Source organism: Sminthopsis crassicaudata, chromosome 6 (assembly GCF_048593235.1).
Source record: "Sminthopsis crassicaudata isolate SCR6 chromosome 6, ASM4859323v1, whole genome shotgun sequence".
Classification (NCBI taxonomy): domain Eukaryota; kingdom Metazoa; phylum Chordata; class Mammalia; order Dasyuromorphia; family Dasyuridae; genus Sminthopsis; species Sminthopsis crassicaudata.
In genome coordinates, this window is record NC_133622.1 from 187,822,981 (window position 1) to 187,842,630 (window position 19,650).

Here is a 19,650-nt window from a genome sequence, read left to right on the forward strand (position 1 = left end):
TAAGTGCATTTCCATCCTTATGCTCCCAAGTGATAAACTTAAATAAGCATAATATTTTATTAAAGATTTTTTAAAAATTCATTTTGGAAAATAAAAATGTATAAATGGTTTTTGTTGTTATTATATTATATATATTATAATATATTATATATATTATTATATATATGTTACTATATTAACTACTTTCCTAATGTTTTAATCAGTCTTGAGAGACAAATCCTTTTTAATTTTGGATATATGGCTATAGTTCCCATACTGACATGATATTTAAAATTTTTACATCAATATTCACACAATAGTATGATCTATTGTTTATTTCAATGATTTATTCCCTTTGGTTTGAGTATCAAGTGATATTTGTCTCCTAAAAGGATTTGGTAGAATATGTTTTCTTAGTATATGGTAAAAATGGAAATAGTCACTGGAATGGTTGTGGGTAAAAGGTATTATTAATATGCTATTGGTAGAATTATGAATTAGTCTAAACATCTGGGAAAATAAGGTAGAACTGTGTTAGAAAAGCCACTAAAATATTTATACTCATGATTCAAAGACATCACAACTGGACATATATAACAACAACAACAACAAAAAACACAGAAAAAAACCCAAAAATGTCTTATATGTAAAAATAAGTATAGAAGGGGCAGTTAGGTGGTGCAGTAGATAGAGCACCAGCCCTGAAATCAGGAGGACCTAAGTTCAAATCTGGTCTCAGACACTTAACACTTCCTAATTGTGCAACCCTGGAAAAGTCACTTAACCCCAACTGCCTCAACAAACAACAACAATAAAAACAAACAAACAACAAAAAATGTGTATAGAACATTTTATGGTAACAAGAAGCTAGAAAGAAACTCTAGCAAACTGATAATAAAAGACAGTCTGGTATAAGGGTAAAAGTCTGAAGAAAGAAAAGACAATAAAGTTAAGGTACAAATTATTACATATCTGTCTAAGAGTGAGGAGGTAGGGAAAACTAATGTTACAACTGTAGTTAGGAATGGAAGAATGAGTTTGGTAGAATAACAATTAAGTTCTATTTTGAGTTTAAGAAGTATTTAGGTCATCTAGTTTGAAATATTTAATAGGAAACTGGCGAGGCAAGAATGGAGCTCAGCAGAAACACTAGGGGAGGATTTTATACAGGGTTTTAAGGTTTACAAAATTGCTTTACAAATATTATCTCACTTGATTCTCATAATCCTTTAAGGAAGATACTATTTTTATCTCCACTTTATGCATTAATCAATATATATTAAGAACCTATCATGTTACAGGTGCTGTGCTAAAAGTTAGGGATACGAAGAGGCAAAAGACAATATGTAAACAAATACACAAAAACAAGCTAAACACAGAATAGGAAATAATTAACAGAAGGAAGACATCAGAATTAAGAAGGGCTGGGGAAAGGTTCCTGTGAAAGGTAGGATTTTAATTGTGACTAAAAGGAAGCCAGAGAGATCAGTAGTCAGAGCAGAGGGAGGAAGAACATTTTTTTGTGTGGGGGATAGCCAGAGAAAATGCCTGAAGTTGAGAGATGAAGTGTCTTGTTAATGGAGCAGCTTGAAGGCCAGTGTCACTGGATGGTTAAATTCATGTTAGAGAGTAAGATGTAAGAAAGACAGAAAAGTAGGTGTGGGCTAGATTATGAAGGATTCTGAAAGCCAAAGAAAGCATTTTGTATTAGTTCTTGGGGACAACAGGAAGCCACTGAAGTTTACTGAGGAGGGGGTGACAAGATTAGACATGTATTTTAGGAAAATCACTTTAGTGGTTGATTGGAGAGAGACTTGAGGTTAACAGGCCCATCAACCTCTGATATAGGCAGATTAAGCATCTTGCTCAGGTCCATATAGTTAACTAAGTGTTGAGCTGCATTTGAACCCAGATGTTCCTGATACCACGTTCAGCACTCTATCCACTAGCTGAAGGATCTTAGGCAAATATACCATTCTTATTCTTTTTCCCTCATTCAGTTTTTAGTATTGTTTCCCATTGGGGGAAAAACAGTAGTTGTATACTTCTGCAAAATAAAAGAAACTTCTAATTTTTACTCAAATACCCAGGTAAAATGTTCAAGATAAAAAAACCCAAAAAATATTCTGAACTATCTTGCATGTGATTTAGATGAAAGCCATTATTTCTTGTTTTCTGAAGAGGTAAATCAAGGGTGAAGATAAAGACATAATTCTTTGTGATCAAAATAACAATCGTTTAAAAAAAAAAAAAAAAAAAAAAGGTGACTACAATATCACCCCCCTTCCCAGTTAAGCCTTTCCTGATCTTTTTCACTCCTATCCCCAACCTATGCTCTCTTTCCTGAAATTACTTTCCATGTGCCCATCTTGTGTCCATATCATCATCCAGTGGGATAAAACTACTTAAAAAGCAGGAACTATTTAACTTTTTTTTCTTTATATACCTAGAACATTGCAATTAATGTTTACTTGCTGAACTGAATAAAGTCTTGACACAATAATTTTTTTTTTCCAGGAGTGGAAGGGTAGAGGTCAGTTAGGATGACTAATTAGGCAAGTGGTAAGAAAAGACACAGTGCATCTGAATATGCACATTTATATTATTATTTTGGACAAGATTGGATAGCAGTTAGGTGAATTCAGAATGATTTGACTCAATAGTAGAAAATGACACGGAAAGAACTGTCTAATGGAAAGTCCTAAGGATTTATCCTTTACTCTGTGAGACAATAAGGAACAAAAAGATTCAACTATGAAGGAAACAATTATGTGAGTTAACAAAATGTAGAATGGACTGTCTTAGTTAGGACTGTTTTAGTGGGTTCTCTTTTATTAGATATTCTCAAGCAAACCTTCAAGATGATCCTATGTTAATAAGATAAAGCATGTAAATCACTTTTATAAATGATTCTTATTCTACTAGTCAGATATAGATGAGTTTCTGAGGTACCAACTTAGAACTGTGATATGATGGTACTTTAGGACTTGGATTTTACATAGAGTTACCAAGAATGAATAACCAAACAAAAAATAAAATCTTATAATACAAAATAAGAAATTTATACCTTAACAGTTTCATTTAAGTTTCCCTTTAAAATCCAGAATTAAAATTAAAAAGGGGGATTTTCAGCTCAAAGTTTCTCTAACAATTGATGATGATTATTCCAAGCCCAAGGAAGATGCCAGTGTCTGATGTCTGGTACCTGCATCCCACCTTCAAACTGTTCCCCTCTCCCCACAAATAGCAGGCAATATTTTTAGTAGCATGGCTGCTAGTATCAAGATAGAGTGTTTCACTAAAAGTTATCAACTAAATTTTTTTAAAATAAAAAAGTAACCAACTCAATCATATCAAAAAAATAAGCTTGAAGAAAGTGAAAGAAGGACCAAATCAATGCTATGTCAAAAATTAATTGTTTTTCTTTCTTCAGTGCCTAGAAAGGGTAATGCATTCAGTGGCAGATGAATAAAAAAGTCCTAATTACTGAGTTCGGTCAATTCACCCTTGTGGGGGGAAGAAAAAAAAAGGACTCAATGTATTTCCCAGCATTAACTCATAAGAATCTGGGGGGGGGGGGGGAAAGCTGGATCAAGAATTACATGAACATATTTCCTCTATGACAGAATGGACTACCACAGAATAGCATGGTTAACTTTAACCTCCCACATGATCTATCCTTGCAGACATCAAAATGCTATTTTTCAAAAATTTATCTCATGGAGATGGTCTTTATGAATTGAGTTCAAATTCTCTCTCAAAAGTCTAGGAATAACACTAATAACATTTACAGGTTTAACTTAAAATAGAAAAATGGAAGAAAAGTACAAGACAATAGATGGACAAGGGAAAAAATGAGAATAGGAACTATCTCTGAATGGAAAACTCACAAATGGAGACAATATGAAATAAATCTTCTTTCAGTAAAAATAATGACCAAATATTGAGAGACATTAAAGAAAGACAATGATGAAGTTGAAGTTCTTAAAGACTGACTTCTATCCTTTCTTAGAATCATAGCATTGTAAAACAGTAGCCATCTAAATCAAATGCTGTCATTTCACTGATTAGAATCCTGAAATTCAAAGACATTAAGTACCCTGTAGGACATCATCAAAAAAGATGAGAAATAAAAGAAGACCTGGGTTCTTATTGGCAGCACACTACCAGAGTTCAAGCTTCTTATAACTACTTTCAGCGCCTCTCTGACACAACGATCTATATTTTTCAAGCGCATAGAGCAATAAAAGCCTAGCATTATGTACTGTTCCCATTTTTCCTTATTTTTTTTTAACCTTACCTTCACCTTATTTTTCTTTACCCATTCTATTCATTTCTTAAAGAGTTTAAAAGGGTTCAGAGGATTTAGAATTCAAAGGAACCTTAAAAATAATTGAATTCAGCCCCTTCATTTTATGGATGGAAGAATGACTTGCCCAAGGTCCTACAAAGAGGAATCTACTCTGTTTTCACTGTGCCTACTTCTTACCTCTAGGTCTTTGTACATGCACAAAATAGATAAACCTTTACAGCTTCTATTCTACAGGATGAAGAACCTCCTTTGCCAAAGGCCCAACTCAGAAGCCTCTCCTTCTCTGACCCTTCCCTGGATGGAAAACTACCTTATCTTAAAACTTCTCTAAGTATTTTGTCAGTAGTTCATCATCCAGCCCACAATTTTCATTTTAGAAATGATGAAACTGGGCCCAACAAAATGAAGTTACTTGCTCAAGGTTATGCATAGTAAAAGCAACAGTCAAGATTACTAATACGTTCTTCAATTCTAAATCCAAAGTGTTTTTTCTGTGCTCTATGCACTGCCCATCACGTTAATTCTACTCTTCCTTTCATCGTGATTATCTTTACCTACGTCATCCAATTAGATTTCGGCTTCCAAGATGAACTTTTTTCATAACTATTTTTGTGTGCTTGGCAAATGCCAATAAGTACCCACCAATAAGTACCTGAAGTGTTTGCAGAACTATAAAATATTTTTGTTCTAATAATTCAATGTGACCTTTGATTTCATCAATTACTTTTTAATGCTTCTCATTCTTTTTCCTTGATTGCATAATAATTATGATTCTTCAGCTCACTAAACCAAATATAATAGTAATTTACTTTCTTGGACAACTTATCACGTAGAACAGATACACACAAAAAAGGCAAGAAAACATCTGGGAATATTTATTTTCAAGCATACTCCAGAATATTCTTTATTTACCCAGGAACACTCACCATAAGAGATTGTTCCAAGGTAGCATGCCTCTCTTCTTTCTCAACTGTTCTTCGACAGTCTGGACATACCCAAAGTGGAAGATGCAGCATACTATTTGCTTTAGGAGATGTAGAAAGTGCCATTTTGCTAGAATTTTTAATCCCACTCTCTGAAAGTGAGGAATCTTTCCGCTCACTTCTACAAAGAAGACAATGCTCTCCAGTTGTATATGGTGCTCTCTGACCCAAGCCAAAAGTAAATGGAGTCTGAAACAGATTAAAAACGTTTACGTTTTCAACATATTATAAAAACAAGTTCAATTTTTACCATAAATTGACATTTTTTCACTGTGTCACTAAGATATTCAGAAGGAATAAAAATCTATGCAAATACTTCCTAATTATCTGAGCTGATATGTAATACATAAAATAATAATAAATTAATGTTCTAGAGCCTCACAATATGTCAAGTAAGATAAGCCAGTCATAATAAACACCTTATTCAGGTAGAGGCTGGAAAGTTATTCAATTTCTTTAACCTGTCTAGAAATCATTGTGCTATTACTCTTTGCTGGCAGCAAACACTATAATGATGAGAGTGAACATTGGAGAAAAGCAAATCTGCTGTTTAACAACTCAGGACTGGCTCTCTTTTCATGAATATGTTTCCTTTAAGATTTCTATTCTTATACTGTTCTCAGTCAACTAAATTATACTCCCTTAGCTATCCAATGGGAACCAGTCACCATTCTGTATTTCTTCTGGCTGCCCCTAAACCCCAAGGCTTTACAAGGAATTGCAATCCAGACTGACTTTAGAGGAATCAAGGCCACTTGGCTGAGCTACTTTTAGGTATCCCATAAAGTCAAAGTATGAAATCTATAAAAATGATCTCAAAACTTCCTTTTTAACACTGCTAAAGCTGTTATTTGTAACAGGAGTCAGAGATGATTAACAACATAAATCAGATGAGATAACACAAAGAAGAAAACATGATTTGTGCTAAAAAAAAAAAAAGGGGGGGGGGAAACAACAATTGAATTAAATCAAAAGATAAATGCATACATAAAAATCCCCATTAATTAAAATATCACTTCTGACAATCTAACCCAGTTTTTCACCTGTAGGTCTGCAATTTAAAGCCAAGAAAAGAAAAAGCTTTAAGACTCAAAGAGCTGCAGTACTTAATTTGTAATTTAAGTGCTGAGACTAACATTAAGAAAAAGACAAATTATGTAAATGTTGTTTAAATAAATGTTGAAATTCATTCAAAAAAACACTAAATATACATAAATATATACGCTGTGCCATAAAGAAGACAAAATACAAAGCAATATTTGTCTTCAAGGAACTTACAAATTAGTAGATATAAATGACAGCAAATATAGAAAGAAAGAAATGAAAGCAAGAGAATGAGGTGTGAAAGTTGTCAGCATAACTGCTATTTACTAGTTATATGATCCAAATAAGTCACAAACTCTTTATGCCTCTTCTCTTATGAGTTAAATAGGAGCACGTACTTGTATGATTTATCTCAAAAGGCTGTTCTTTGTAAAACCCTCAATATTTGTAAAAAACCTTTTACATAAATGTGAGCCATTATCTATCACCTCATTTTCCCTCTTGGACTATATAAACTATTAATTCCTAGATGGTAGGGTCTGAATCTTCTTATTTATCAGTTACTTCTTCCCTACCTCTTAGTTTATTCTATAAAACTTAATAATTAATAAGCACTTATAGAAAATTATTACATTAAAGAAAGCAATTTGGAATTATAAAAATAAAATGACTAAAACAGCTACAATTTCTGACCTAGCTATTATGAGAGCTATACCTCAAATGATTCAAAAACAAAAGACACACACACACACACACACACACACACACACACACGTACTTTTTGTAGTAGCAAAGAACTGGAAACAAAATAGGTGCCTATCAATAGAGAAATGACTAACATTCAGGCAAGTGAACATAATGGAATATATGACATGAGAAATATAAAATATGATAAATACAGAAGGATGAAAAAACTTATTTGAGCTGATATAAGGTAAAATAAGAACCAGAAAAATATACTGAATGAGTACCATTACGAAATGATGGCATCCTCTATTACTCTAACTTAGCCCTCATATCTAAATTGCCAAATCTTGCAATTTTCTTTCTCCATAATCTCCCATTGATCCCCTTCTCTCCATTCACACAGCCACCACACTAGTTCAAGCCCTATTTATCTCTTGCCTGAATTAGTACAACAGCTTCATTTCTCAAATTCAAGTCCCTCCTTACTCCAATCCATCTTCCACACAAAACTTCCAAGGAAATTTTCCTAAAGAGTTATGTTCTGGGTCAATAAATTTCTATGGCTTCCCCTTCCCTCCAGGATCAAATTCAAAGTCTTTTGATTGACATTTAAAACTTTATAAACCCAGTGCCCTCCTCTTTTTCCATCTTCTTATGCTGCACTCCTCTTCACATACTCAGTTGCCAATTTTAAAAAAATGACATTATACCTTCTGTCTCTGAATCTTGGCACAGGCTATTTACCCCATATCTGGAATGCTTTTCCCTCTCAAGCTTTTACAATCTCAGGCTTTCTTTAAGATTTAGCTCCAGACTTCTCTCATAATCTGTATTTATCTGATTTTTATATGACGGCATCTATGGTATTTACAATGTAAATTCCTGGAGAGCAGAGACTGTTTACTTATATATAATGACAAGCTTGGTTCCAAAGAAGAAGCATTATGACAAAGGCATAATGTGGTAGAATATAACATATAATGTTAAGTTTTCAATGTTAGTTTTGCTGAGCTGTTTTTTTTCTCTTCACCCAAAAATTTATTTGTTATAATGGAAAACTGGAGGATGTAGTAGTAAACATGTTTTCAGTGTAGCTTACAGAAAGAGAAAGGGGAGGTGCCATGGTCTGGCTGGATCACTTCCTGGTGCCACCTTCAGCATTACATTTCCTTAGCCTTTGATATAGCCAGTCTAGGACTCAGTCCAATATCAGTGTTCCACATAACCAGTTATCACACCAAATCATTGTATATAAAAAGCATTAAGTAAATTTTTCATTCATTCATTAATGAAAATATATTTTAATAAGCTATCACAATCTTTTTAATTAAAAAAAAAACCCTCATTTGATCTAACTATTCCTATTTGCTATCATCCTGATTCTCTCATCATACAGCAAAGGTGAAAAACCATGTATTCTTTGTTTAATAACTGGAAGAGATGTAGCAAAAGATCTGTTTATCTTATCTTATGGTTAAATTTGCCGTGGTCTGAAAAAGGGTGCATAATTACAAGTATTACAATTCTATTACAATTCTACACTCTATTACTTTCCTTAATTCAATCAATTTTTCTGTTAAAATTATTTAATGTACATACATTAAGTACTGATATTATTTCACTACCCATGGTGCCTCTAAGTACGATACAATTTCATTGTTTATCTCTTTTAACTATATCTACTTTTAATGTTGCCTTTTCTAGGATCACTGGGAAATGAGTGTAAACTGTTATTTTTACCTTCTGAAACCAATTCTTCCTGTGCAACAAGAAATTAGGTTCTACACACATATATTGTATCTAGAATATACTGTAATATATTTAACATGTATAAGACTGCCTGCCATCTGGGGGAGGGGGTTGGGGGAGGAAGGGAAAAAATCTGAATAGAAGTAAGTGCAAGGGATAATGTTGTAAAAAATTACCCATGCATATGTACTGTCAAAAAAAAAAAAAAAAGTTATACATATTGCTTTCTAACCCTAACCCGCTGTTTTATCTTCTCATTTTATGCATGAGTTCTTTCCATAAATTTTCCGAGAATTTGTTCTATTTCCTTCAAACTTATCTTTTCTCTTCTCTGACTCCCTCTCTGTATTCTCCCATTGAAGAGAAGATGGTAAAAATATAAAGAAAATAATCAATACTAGATAAATGTAATGGAAGAGATCTGCTTCTTCACTTTCTCTTCTCTCTTCTACTTTCACCAATTATTAGTTTTCTTTATTTCTAATTCTCCCTTCATAATTCACATTACAAAGCTAATTTTTCCCCCATGGGACTATTTCCTATGTATTGACTCTATTCTCTTCTTATTGTGTGTGAACCACATCAAATTCTGATGTTTTGTAAAATTCTCTTTTCTCATTAAAATGAAATGAGGTTCATAATATGCCTATTCTCTATATTCTTTCTATTTTTGTATACACTTGTAATATAACTCAAATATAAGAAAAAATTCCCTTTGCTCTTTTTTCCCCCCTAATAATCCTTTGCCCACATTTGCCCTCTCTTAAGACCATCCAAATACTATAAAAATACCACCACCCAGTCCATCTGTTTGTCTTATTTAATTCCTTCAGTGACTCTGGAAAATTATCAGGATTCTATTCTATTATTGTGCTATAAAAAATGATTAGCAGGATGATTTTCAAGAAAACCTGGGAAGACTTATGTGAACTGATACTGTGAAGTAAAAAGAACAAGAACATTGTATATACAGTAACAATATTTTAAGGATGACCAATTATGAAAGATTTTGCTATTCTGATCCAAATAATGATTAAAGACAATTCCAGAAGATCTGTGATTTAAAAAAAAAAAAAAAAAAAAAAAAAAAGAAAGAAAGTCTTTCACCTCCAAAGAGAGAACTCATGGATTCTGAGTCAGATTAAAGCAACTTTTTTCACTTCATGTTTCTTGATTGTTTTTGTTTGTGGGTTTTTGGGGGCAAGGAAGGGTTGAAATGGGGGTAATACAGCTAATATGGAAATAAACTTTAAAAAAAATCATTAGGATTCTGAAGGGATCCTTGTCTGTTCTTTTCCTATTAGAATGTGAACACTTAACATTACTTATCCCCTTCCTACTACTCAAAATGTATTTGCTTTTTTAGATTTCTTGATTCCTGTGTTATCATTTCTAGATATCTACCAGTTTTGGTATTTTAATATGGAATCCTTAACAACCTATTATTCCATGAAAGATCTGTTCTTCACCCTTTCCTCTACCATGATTATATTTGCTTATGGAAGCCAAGTTACTTTTAGTCACAATCCTTTATCTTTTGAAATGGTACATTCAAAGGTTTTTGCACCTTTACAGCAAGAAATGCCAAGAATTATGTGTCCTGACTGATTCTTATACTTAAACTCTTTCTGGATACTTGTAGTACTTTTCTCCACTGACTTGCAACGTCTGAATTTTGGGTATGACATCACTGGGGATTTCTTTCAGTAAGTGATTGGTGAATTGCTTCTATTCACTCGGCCCTCTGGTTCTTTGTCTGGGTATCTTTTGAATACAGTTTTTTGAAATATGGCATATGGTGATAGGAAACTTGGTTATGGTTTTCTAGAAGGTTGACTATTAAGTTATTTCTCCTTAATCTATTTTCCAGATCAGTTGTTTTGATAATTGGCTAGCTTATAGCTTTTTCTAATATGTTTTTCTGATCTTTAAATTCTATTCTAATAATTCATCAGCGTCCCCTTCTCCGTGGTCCAATAGAACTTTCAGAGAGTCCACTACCTTAGTGAGATTTTCCATTTTTTATTTTATTCTCCTAATTCTTATCTACAGAGCATCCTACTTGATTGAGAAGATTCATACTCTCCAAATGGAACTCCCTTAATTACCCTTCTTCCATTCCTCTAAACATCTCAGCATGATCATTTATTCTTCTCTCCTTTAGACTGCAGAAGAAATGGTTGACTAATATCTTACTCCAGATAATCCCAATAAATATGCTCTTGATTCTATTTCCTCTGGCCTGCTCTAAGATCCTGCTATAGCAATCACCCCCTACTCTCTGATAATGTTTATCTTCAATCTCATTTTCTAAGTCTTTCCCCACATAACAATATCTCCTCCTTGATTAGAATAAAAGGTAACAAAAAGCTTTTTCCTTTTGTACTTTCTAATCCAAGAATCATTCCATTTTAACTGTTCTTCATTTATTGAAATTCATTGAACATTTGGATTCCCCTTGAGGTCTGGCTTTTTTCTAACCATTATTCTAGGTCAAAAGTTACCAATAGCCTTTCTTTAGGCCTCTTTCTGCTTAATCTGTCAATAATGCATAATAAGCTAACTATTCCTCACTAGATATTGTGTTCATTCAGAGGTACCATTCATTGAATTTTCCTATCTTTCTCAGCATTTTACCATTAATTTAATTAACAGGTAGTAAGGCATTGTTGAAAATATTAAATTTATGGCAAGAAGACTTAAATTTTACTTCTTCTATTTATGCCTACAAGTCTAGGAAACTTATTTCAAACTCTTCTGAATTCTGTTAAGGATGTATAGCACTAACACCACAAAATCTTATTACGTTCTAATTAAAAACAATTCAAAAGAAGGCCATCTGTATGTATTTGTAGAAATATTGGAGTCAAAGTCAGAAAAATCTAATTTCAAAACTTCTCTCAAAACACTTATGAGATGACCCTGGAAAACAACCTATTTCCTTCATCTTAATTTAAAACAAGGCATTGTTTAAAATCTATTTTATGTTCTGTTAGTTTTGGTGTTTAAACATATTCTTGTAGATAATCCTCCATTTCTTTTTTAATCATCAATTCTACTGGCAAAGAACTATGTATTATAGGTTCTAATAATTATTTTAGTTCTATTTTTAGTGATTTTACCTTGTTCATTTTAATAATTTCAGTTTTTCCTTCTTTTTGATCAAATTAGTAAGAGTTTATCAATTTTAAAAATTATATAATCTCTTCATTGAGCCTTTCTTTTTTCCACTGTGTTGATGTACTGTTAGGTTCTTACTAAGTGCTAATGAGATAATGAGATATTAGGTTCTTACTAAGTGCTAAGTCCGTACTTGACAATTCTCTAGTTCCGGCCTTTCCTGGGGAAGAGCTTGCATGCTTAGGAGGAACAAGTTCATTGGTTGAAATAATTCTTCCCAGAAGCCCTTGCATTATCCCACGCCCATTCTCTGGGAGGATAAAGAGGGCAGCGCTGGAGGAAAAAGTCAGTCTCTGCTCTAGGCCAGAGTTGAGTCTGCTCTCTACAGGAAAAAGAATCTGTCTGAGAGATTTGAGTTGACACAGCAGATTTCCTCCCAGAGAGCAATCGGCAGCTTCTGGAGACAACAGCACGTTACATATTGGCGTCCACAACATGGGGCAAGGACTTTTGCTTATCCTGACAAGGACTTATTCTGAGCCCTTCAGAGGAGCTAGCCCAGAGCTTCGCATTTGAGGACTTATTCTGAGCCCTTCAGAGGAGCTAAACTGGACCATAGCAAATTGGCGCCCGAACAGGGACAGACACAATCCTGATTCCAGTGGAAAAGCCTCCGATCCAGATCTCAGTCTCTCTGACCCAGAATCCTGAGTAACAAGGAAACTTTGTTAAAGATTAAGTGAACATTCTAATAGATAAATAAGGAACTTAACTTGTTAAGGGTTAGACCAGCATCTCTTATAGCTGAAATGGGGCAGATGTTAGCTAAAGACAATCCCTCTCCCCCAAGCTCTTTCCCAGGAAAGGCCGGATCTAGAGAATTGTCAAGTACCGACTTAGCACTTAGTAAGAACCTAATATCTCATTATCTCATTAGCACTTAGTAAGAACCTAACAATGTACAATTAGAAAGATATGATTTTTCCCCAAAAGATTGTTTTACCTGTATAGTGGTTATATTGTCTCATTGTTTCACATAGTTTTTATTTCTATAATGTGTTCTTTAAACTATTATTTATTTACAATACTATTGGTAAGTGTAAGTTTAGATCACCATCTTTAGCTTCTATTTCTAATAAAAATTACTAAATAATTTCGTAAGAGAAGGTCAGTAAATTCTGGTTTTTTTCCTTCATCTGTTTATAATTATTCTGTACTAAAATTTTTTTTTTTTGATAAAGGTAACATCTGGTGCTGAGAAAATGGTATTCTTGAATGTTTCTATTAAGAAGATACCTTAAGTCTTTTGTTCTTTGTTTTCAGTTCAGTATCATTCTTTTTATTTTATTTTCTAAAAATTTGTCCAATGTATAGAGTAACATGAAAAGTTGTTTTAATTTCTGTATTGCCATCTACCTGTCTTTCTTTCTTTTTTTTTTTTCCCTGAGGCTGGGGTTAAGTGACTTGCCCAGGGTCACACAGCTAGGAAATCTTAAGTGTCTGAGACCAGATTTGAACTCAGGTCCTCCTGAAGTCAGGGCTGATGCTCTATCCACTGCACCACCTAGCTGCCCCCTACCTGTCTTTCTAATTCAGGTAACTTTCACTTTATGAATTTAAATGCCATGCTAATATTTAGTATGTAGGTATATGTGTGTGTATTCGCTCACAGTTAAATCTTTCTCTTCTGCCTCCCCCCCTAAACTCTTATTTATATTTTCTTTCCATGCACTCCCAAGAAATTTTTGTCTTTTATTTATAGCTCTTTTCTTCCTCTCTCTATATAGTCCTGTTTCCCAATGTTTCATATCGCTAACTACAAAAATCACCATTCTTTCATTATTCACCTAGAGACAATGTAGGAATATATTACTCACTCCCCTCATTTGCTTTCCCATTCCCCATTCATGCAACTTCCCACTTGGAGGAACTGCCATTCCTGTAAGAAAGATATTGATTTAAATGAATCCAACAATTTTAAGAAAGCAAAATGACTAAAAAGTTAATGAGTTGTGTATATCCTTTGACTCAATGATGCAACTTCTAGTCCTCTACCCCAGGGATATGAAGAAAGATGAAAAAGACCCATATGCACCCCCCCAAAAAAAAAATATATATATATATATATATATATATATATATATATATATATATCTCAATTCTCTATGAGATGCAAAGAAGTGGGAACTAAAGAGAAGAGGGACATATTGAATAAAAGCTGAGTAAACTATACCATATGGATATAATGTAATACTACTGTAGCATAAGAAATGATGAAAGAGACAGTTGCAGAGAAATCTGAGGGAACTGTTATGAACTGATGCAGAGTGAACAGAACCAGGAAAAAAAATTTATATAGTAACAACAATGACATAAAAATAAACAACTTTGAAATACTTAACTATGATCATTCACAATTCATTTGGAATCCACAATTCTGAAGGTGAGAAAATAAAGCATGCTACTCACCTTCTTGATATAGTCTTAGGGTGCAGAATGAAACTTACATTTTATAAGGACATGGACAATGTGGGAGTTTGTTTTGCTTTATGTTATGTATATATTTTTTCAAAGATTTGGATTTTCTTTTCTTGGGAAGGGGGAGGAGAAAGCAATAGTAGGGAGAGAAAATAAATGCTTGTTAACAGAAAAAAAAAAAAAAGGATTTTTTTTTTTTGATAACTGAATGGATCAGGGAGTTAGTATACAGAATATTAACTCAACTCTTTTTCCTTTCTCTCTCCTGATTAGAAGAATCCCCTTTAATCTTTAGCCCTTTGGTTACTTGTGTTCCCTTGATGAACCTTCTGCTTTTTTTTTTTTTTCCTTTTATCCCAGAGATCAATCTCTCTTTTTAAATAACAGGCTATAAACATGAGAAAATTATTTTCATTGTGTGTGTGTGTGTGAGAAGGAATAGCTATGTATTTCCAAGATCAACTTTTTTCCCACCCACATTGAAATTTTGGAATAAATCTCAAATTCCTTATCATACTGTTCATACCTGAGAAACACTTGGGAAATCTGAACCAACAGGGCCGTCAGCAAATTGGGTACCATTTAATGAAACCTAGGAAAAATTAAAATATATGATTAAGAATATATCATGAAATAAAGTTGTCTATTTCTTCCATGTTTCATTTGCTAAGAGATATCAGGTTTAAACTTTTTTTTTCCCCCTTTTGGCTGAGACAATTGGGGTTAAGTGTCCCCAGGGTCACAGCTAGGAAGCATTAAGTGTCTGAGAACCACATTTGAATTCAGGTCCTCCTGACTTCAGGGCTGGTGCTCTATCCACTGTACCACCTAGCTGCCCCTAAACTATTTTATATAATTTATAATATATTTATATAATATGTTTTCCAGTAATAGAAAGAAAAATGGTAAAAATATTTTTTTCTTATATTATTACCCTCCTTTTTTGATTGCATATATGTCTTTCTTTCATTTCCTCCATTTCTGCACTGCCTCCATGTCTCAGAAACTTTCTTCCTAGAGGTTCTAATTTATAACATTTAGGTGTGGCTCCTAAAGATCTCAAGGAACTATTACTTCTAACAAGTCCCAAGAGGTAGATGCCAGGAATAAACGCACACTCCTCTTCTTTTAAGGAGCTTAAATTCTGCCTCTGGTTGGCTGCTATGTATTAGTGGTTGTTCAAAATTAGGATATCTTGCTGAGCCATTTTTCCCCCCTGGAAATATGGTCCTTTTCCTTTCCTTACACACTTGAAGTAAGATCAGTGGAGATTCCCTTATGCAAACAACACCTTTTTTATTAAAGGATTTTTTCCCCCAAGAGACAAAACCTTGGAGGGAAAACACTGCAATGAAGTATATATTTTTTTCTTTCTTTCTTTCTTTTTTTTTTTAAAGGTAAAACAAGAAATGAAAAGAAGTAAAATTGCCACTCTCAAAACCCATTTAAATCTTGCATAACACCTTGTTTGGATATTTATTACAAGAATCAACAACATAATTATTTGGAAACAGGAAAAACTTGTACGTGAGTATTATTTATATATATAAGTTTTTATTTTCACATATGTTTTCTGAATACTGGGCAAGTCTTTAAAAGAAAAACTTCAAAAGGACATTCATATCTAAAACTACTGGGAATCAACTAACTTCAGTTGTTATTATAGCTTATAAGCCAAAAGTGATTAAAACTGATTTACACAAAGAAGGATTGATTCAAATTTTCAATAGGACCAACTAATAATAATTCAGAAGCTATTTCAAAGGATCATAGATTTTGTGCTGAAAGATCTAAAGAGCTTAAAGACCAACCAGTCAAATGTTTTCATTTTACATTTGCAGAAAATGAAGTTGTCTTGCCCAGGATCAGACAGTAATGTTATTAATCACACCCATGATTGAATTCAGTTCTTTTAATATATTCTCTTTTCTTTTTACTAGTCTTGTTTGGGTTTTTTTGTTTTTGTTTCTTTGCTGAGGCAATTGGAGTTAAATGGCTTGCCCAGGATCACACAGCTAGGAAGTGTTAAGTGTCTGAGGCCAAATTTGAACTCAGGTCCTCTTGACTTCAGGGCTGGTGCTTTATCCAGTATACTACTTCGTTGCCCCTTTACTAGTCTTTTAATGGTATTAAAACTATTCTAGAACCATAGTTGCTCCAGAAAATGAGAAATCATCAAATAAAACAGAATGGTGTAAATTAGAGAATATAAAATTATTTATTTTTTCAAAACTATATATAACCCATCCAAAATAATTATACAGAAAAATTTTCTACCAGTATAGCTTCCTGGTTAAATGTCTAATAAGTAATACATTAATTTCTACTATTTATATACACTATGCACCAAACCTAATATTCTCCATATCAAAATTTGCAAAAAAAGTAATCTATTCTAGATGTTTTTCTTTGTTTTTTTAATTTTTAAAAAACAATCAACTTTATACATGTGCAAATGACTAATATAAAAAAGCAATCATTACAACTTGAAATGTTATGAGTGTATACTCCTTAATAACCAGAGGAGGGAGCCTAGGTTCATCTTTAGTAACAAAATTCCCAGAGGATGGTCATCCCCTATATAGTTATTTAGAAATGAAATCAATAATGTTGCTAAGGAAATTATGCAAAGATACAGTGTAAGCAGAAAAATCCTAATTCAATATAGAAAAAGTCAGATTTTTCAGTATGTAAAGTATATGCTGTGCATACTACTTATATTTGTGATATTCTCAAATCTAGTTGTATACATGTTGAAATATATTAAGAACAAATACATTTTTTACAACTATGTTATCTGCTAACTGGAAAATAGTATGGCAGAAATGTGGCATTGCTCAACATCCTAACCCCCATACCAAGATAAGATTGAAATGGTATAGTTTACCTCTCAGATCTGTGGAGAAGGAAGGAATTTATAACCAAAGAAGAAACCTTATGAAATGCAAAATAGATAATTTTAATTGTTTTTGTTTTTGTATAAACAAAACCAATGCAGCCAAGATTATAAGAGAAACAGAAAACTGGGGGAAATTTTTTTTAAATTCAAGTATTCTAATTATGTAGAGAATTGACTCAGATTTATAAGAATACAAGCCATTCTCCAACTGATAAAAGGTAAAATAGAAAATTTCCTACATATGAAAAAATGCTCTAAATTATTAGAGAAATGCAAATTAAGATGACTCAGAGGTACTACTACACACCTCTCAGATTGACTAAGATGACAGTAAAAGATAATGACAAAATGTTGTAAATGTGGTTAAACTGGGACACTAATACATTGTTGGAATAGTGAATTGATCCAATCATTCTGGAGAGCAATTTGGAACTAGGCCCAAAGGGCTTTCAAGCTGTGTATACTGTGCAAACTGTGATCCAGCAGTATCCAGTAGACACACTGGGTCTTTATCCCAAAGAGATCATAAAAAAGAGAAAAGAACCCAAATGTGAAAAAATGTTTAGAGCAGCCCTTTTTATAGTGGCAAGGAAGTGGAAACTAAGTGGATGACCATAAGCTGGAGAGTGACTAAATAAGTTACTGGATAAGTTATGGATGTTATGGAATATTATTGTTTTTTAAGAAATGATCAGCAGGCTGATTTCTGTGAGGCCTGGAGATATTTACATGAACTGATGCTGAGTGAAATGAGAACCAGGAGAACATTGTACACAGCAACAAGAAGATTATGTGATGATCAACTATGATGGACTTGGCTCTTTTCAACAATGAGGTGATTCAGACCAATTCCAATAGACTTGTGATGGAGAGAGCCATCTGCACCTAGAGGGAGGACTATGGGAACTGAATGTGGATCACAACATAGCATTTTCATCTTTTTTGTTGTTTGCTTTTTTTCTTTCTCATTTTTTTCTCTTTTGATTTATTTATTTTTGGTGCAGTATGATAAAGGTGGAAATATATTTAGAAGATTTGTATATGTTTAATTACTATTGAAGGGACTAGTAGAGCATAATTATATTATATTATATATATATACTCTCTACTAGTCCCTTCCTAGTAATTTCCCCTTATCATACTCTTTTTACTAAAACAGTGCCTAAATATTTAGGAGGAAAGTAATAATGTCTATTATCATACTACATACTGGGAAACAGTATTTGTGCTGTTTCTTCCTTAAAAAAATGATGGGGAGAAAATGAGGAGGAATAAAATCCATAATACTCACTAATCACTTACACAGAACTGCTCTTTACTATCTAGGCATTTTACACATTATAGAAGAAATGCATAAATACTTACAGGATCCCTTCTCCCTGAGAATTGAATCTTAAGGAGCACTGGGTTAAGATGAGGAAATATGTGCTTTGGGGAGAATAAGTAACTGGAGGTAGTCATAGCTACTACTAGTATGAAAAATTCTTGGAAAAAAATGATGCCACATTTCTCAGATCAACCAAGAAGAAGAATCTATTATGAATATTATAATATATAACTTCTTGCCCTTAGGCATATAATAATGATTTACTTTTATTTCAATTGATATAAATCAGAGCACATGAAACTAGAAAAAAATAATAGCTAGAATTCAAAGTTCTATCACTTAAGGATGATGAGTGAGGAATTCCAATTTCTGTTATAACAATGTGAACACTGGCAAATCACTCAGTTTCTAAGTGCTCTAGGCACCTCCTTTAAGACAGTAAGTTATTAAACTAAAAATTTTTACACAAACAAAACCAATGCAACCAAGAGTAGAAGGAAAACAGACATATGGGAAACAATTTTTCATTTAATAACCACCTCTATGCTGACCTCCAATCTCATACTTCCAAACATCTTTCAGACATCTTGAACTGAATGTCAAGCAAATATATTGAGCTCAATATGTCTAAAACACAATTTATTCTTTCCCTCTAAACCAGGGGTTCTCAAACTACGGCCCACAGGCCAGATGTGGCTCACTTATGATGTTTATGCTGCTGCCTGGTTATGGCAAATGGCTGAGGGGCGAAGACAAAGTGTGAGTTTTTGTTTTTACTATAATCCGGCCCTCCCACAGTCTGAGGGACAGTGAACTGGCCCCCTATTTAAAAAGTTTGAGGACCACTACTCTAAAACCTCTTTTCCACACTTATGTTCCTTTATGTGGAGGGCACCATCATCTTCTTATTTCCAGAAGCTAGCACCCTATAAATCATTCTGAACTCCTGTCACTTTCTATAAGCAAGATATTGCCAAAGCCTGTCCATTTCACCATGTCCATCGAGGCCTCTCCATAACATCTCTCGGACATGGGTCCTTTCCTCTACCATTACCACCCCTCTAGTACAAGC

General features: G+C 33.3%; 2 protein-coding genes across 6 annotated transcripts in view; both read right to left on the reverse strand.

The window, feature by feature from the left end:
* FAM193A (family with sequence similarity 193 member A) overlaps positions 1-19,650 on the reverse strand; it is a 191,937-nt gene that overhangs the window by 88,902 nt on the left and 83,385 nt on the right. For 2 of the 5 annotated variants that reach the window (XM_074276849.1, XM_074276848.1), the window contains exons 2-3: positions 14,879-14,944; positions 5,218-5,463 (exon numbers count right to left, since the gene is read on the reverse strand). In XM_074276849.1, the coding sequence (XP_074132950.1) occupies positions 5,218-5,463; positions 14,879-14,944 (312 nt within the window). Of the gene's footprint in view, positions 1-5,217; positions 5,464-13,751; positions 13,807-14,878; positions 14,945-19,650 lie in introns of those variants that run through there. The other 3 variants (XM_074276852.1, XM_074276851.1, XM_074276850.1) reach the window with 3 other exon arrangements.
* RNF4 (ring finger protein 4) overlaps positions 14,879-19,650 on the reverse strand; it is a 201,447-nt gene continuing 196,675 nt past the window's right edge. The window contains exon 8 of the transcript XR_012483789.1: positions 14,879-14,944. The gene's annotated coding sequence lies outside the window, so the exon portion shown is untranslated. The remainder of the gene's footprint in view (positions 14,945-19,650) is intronic.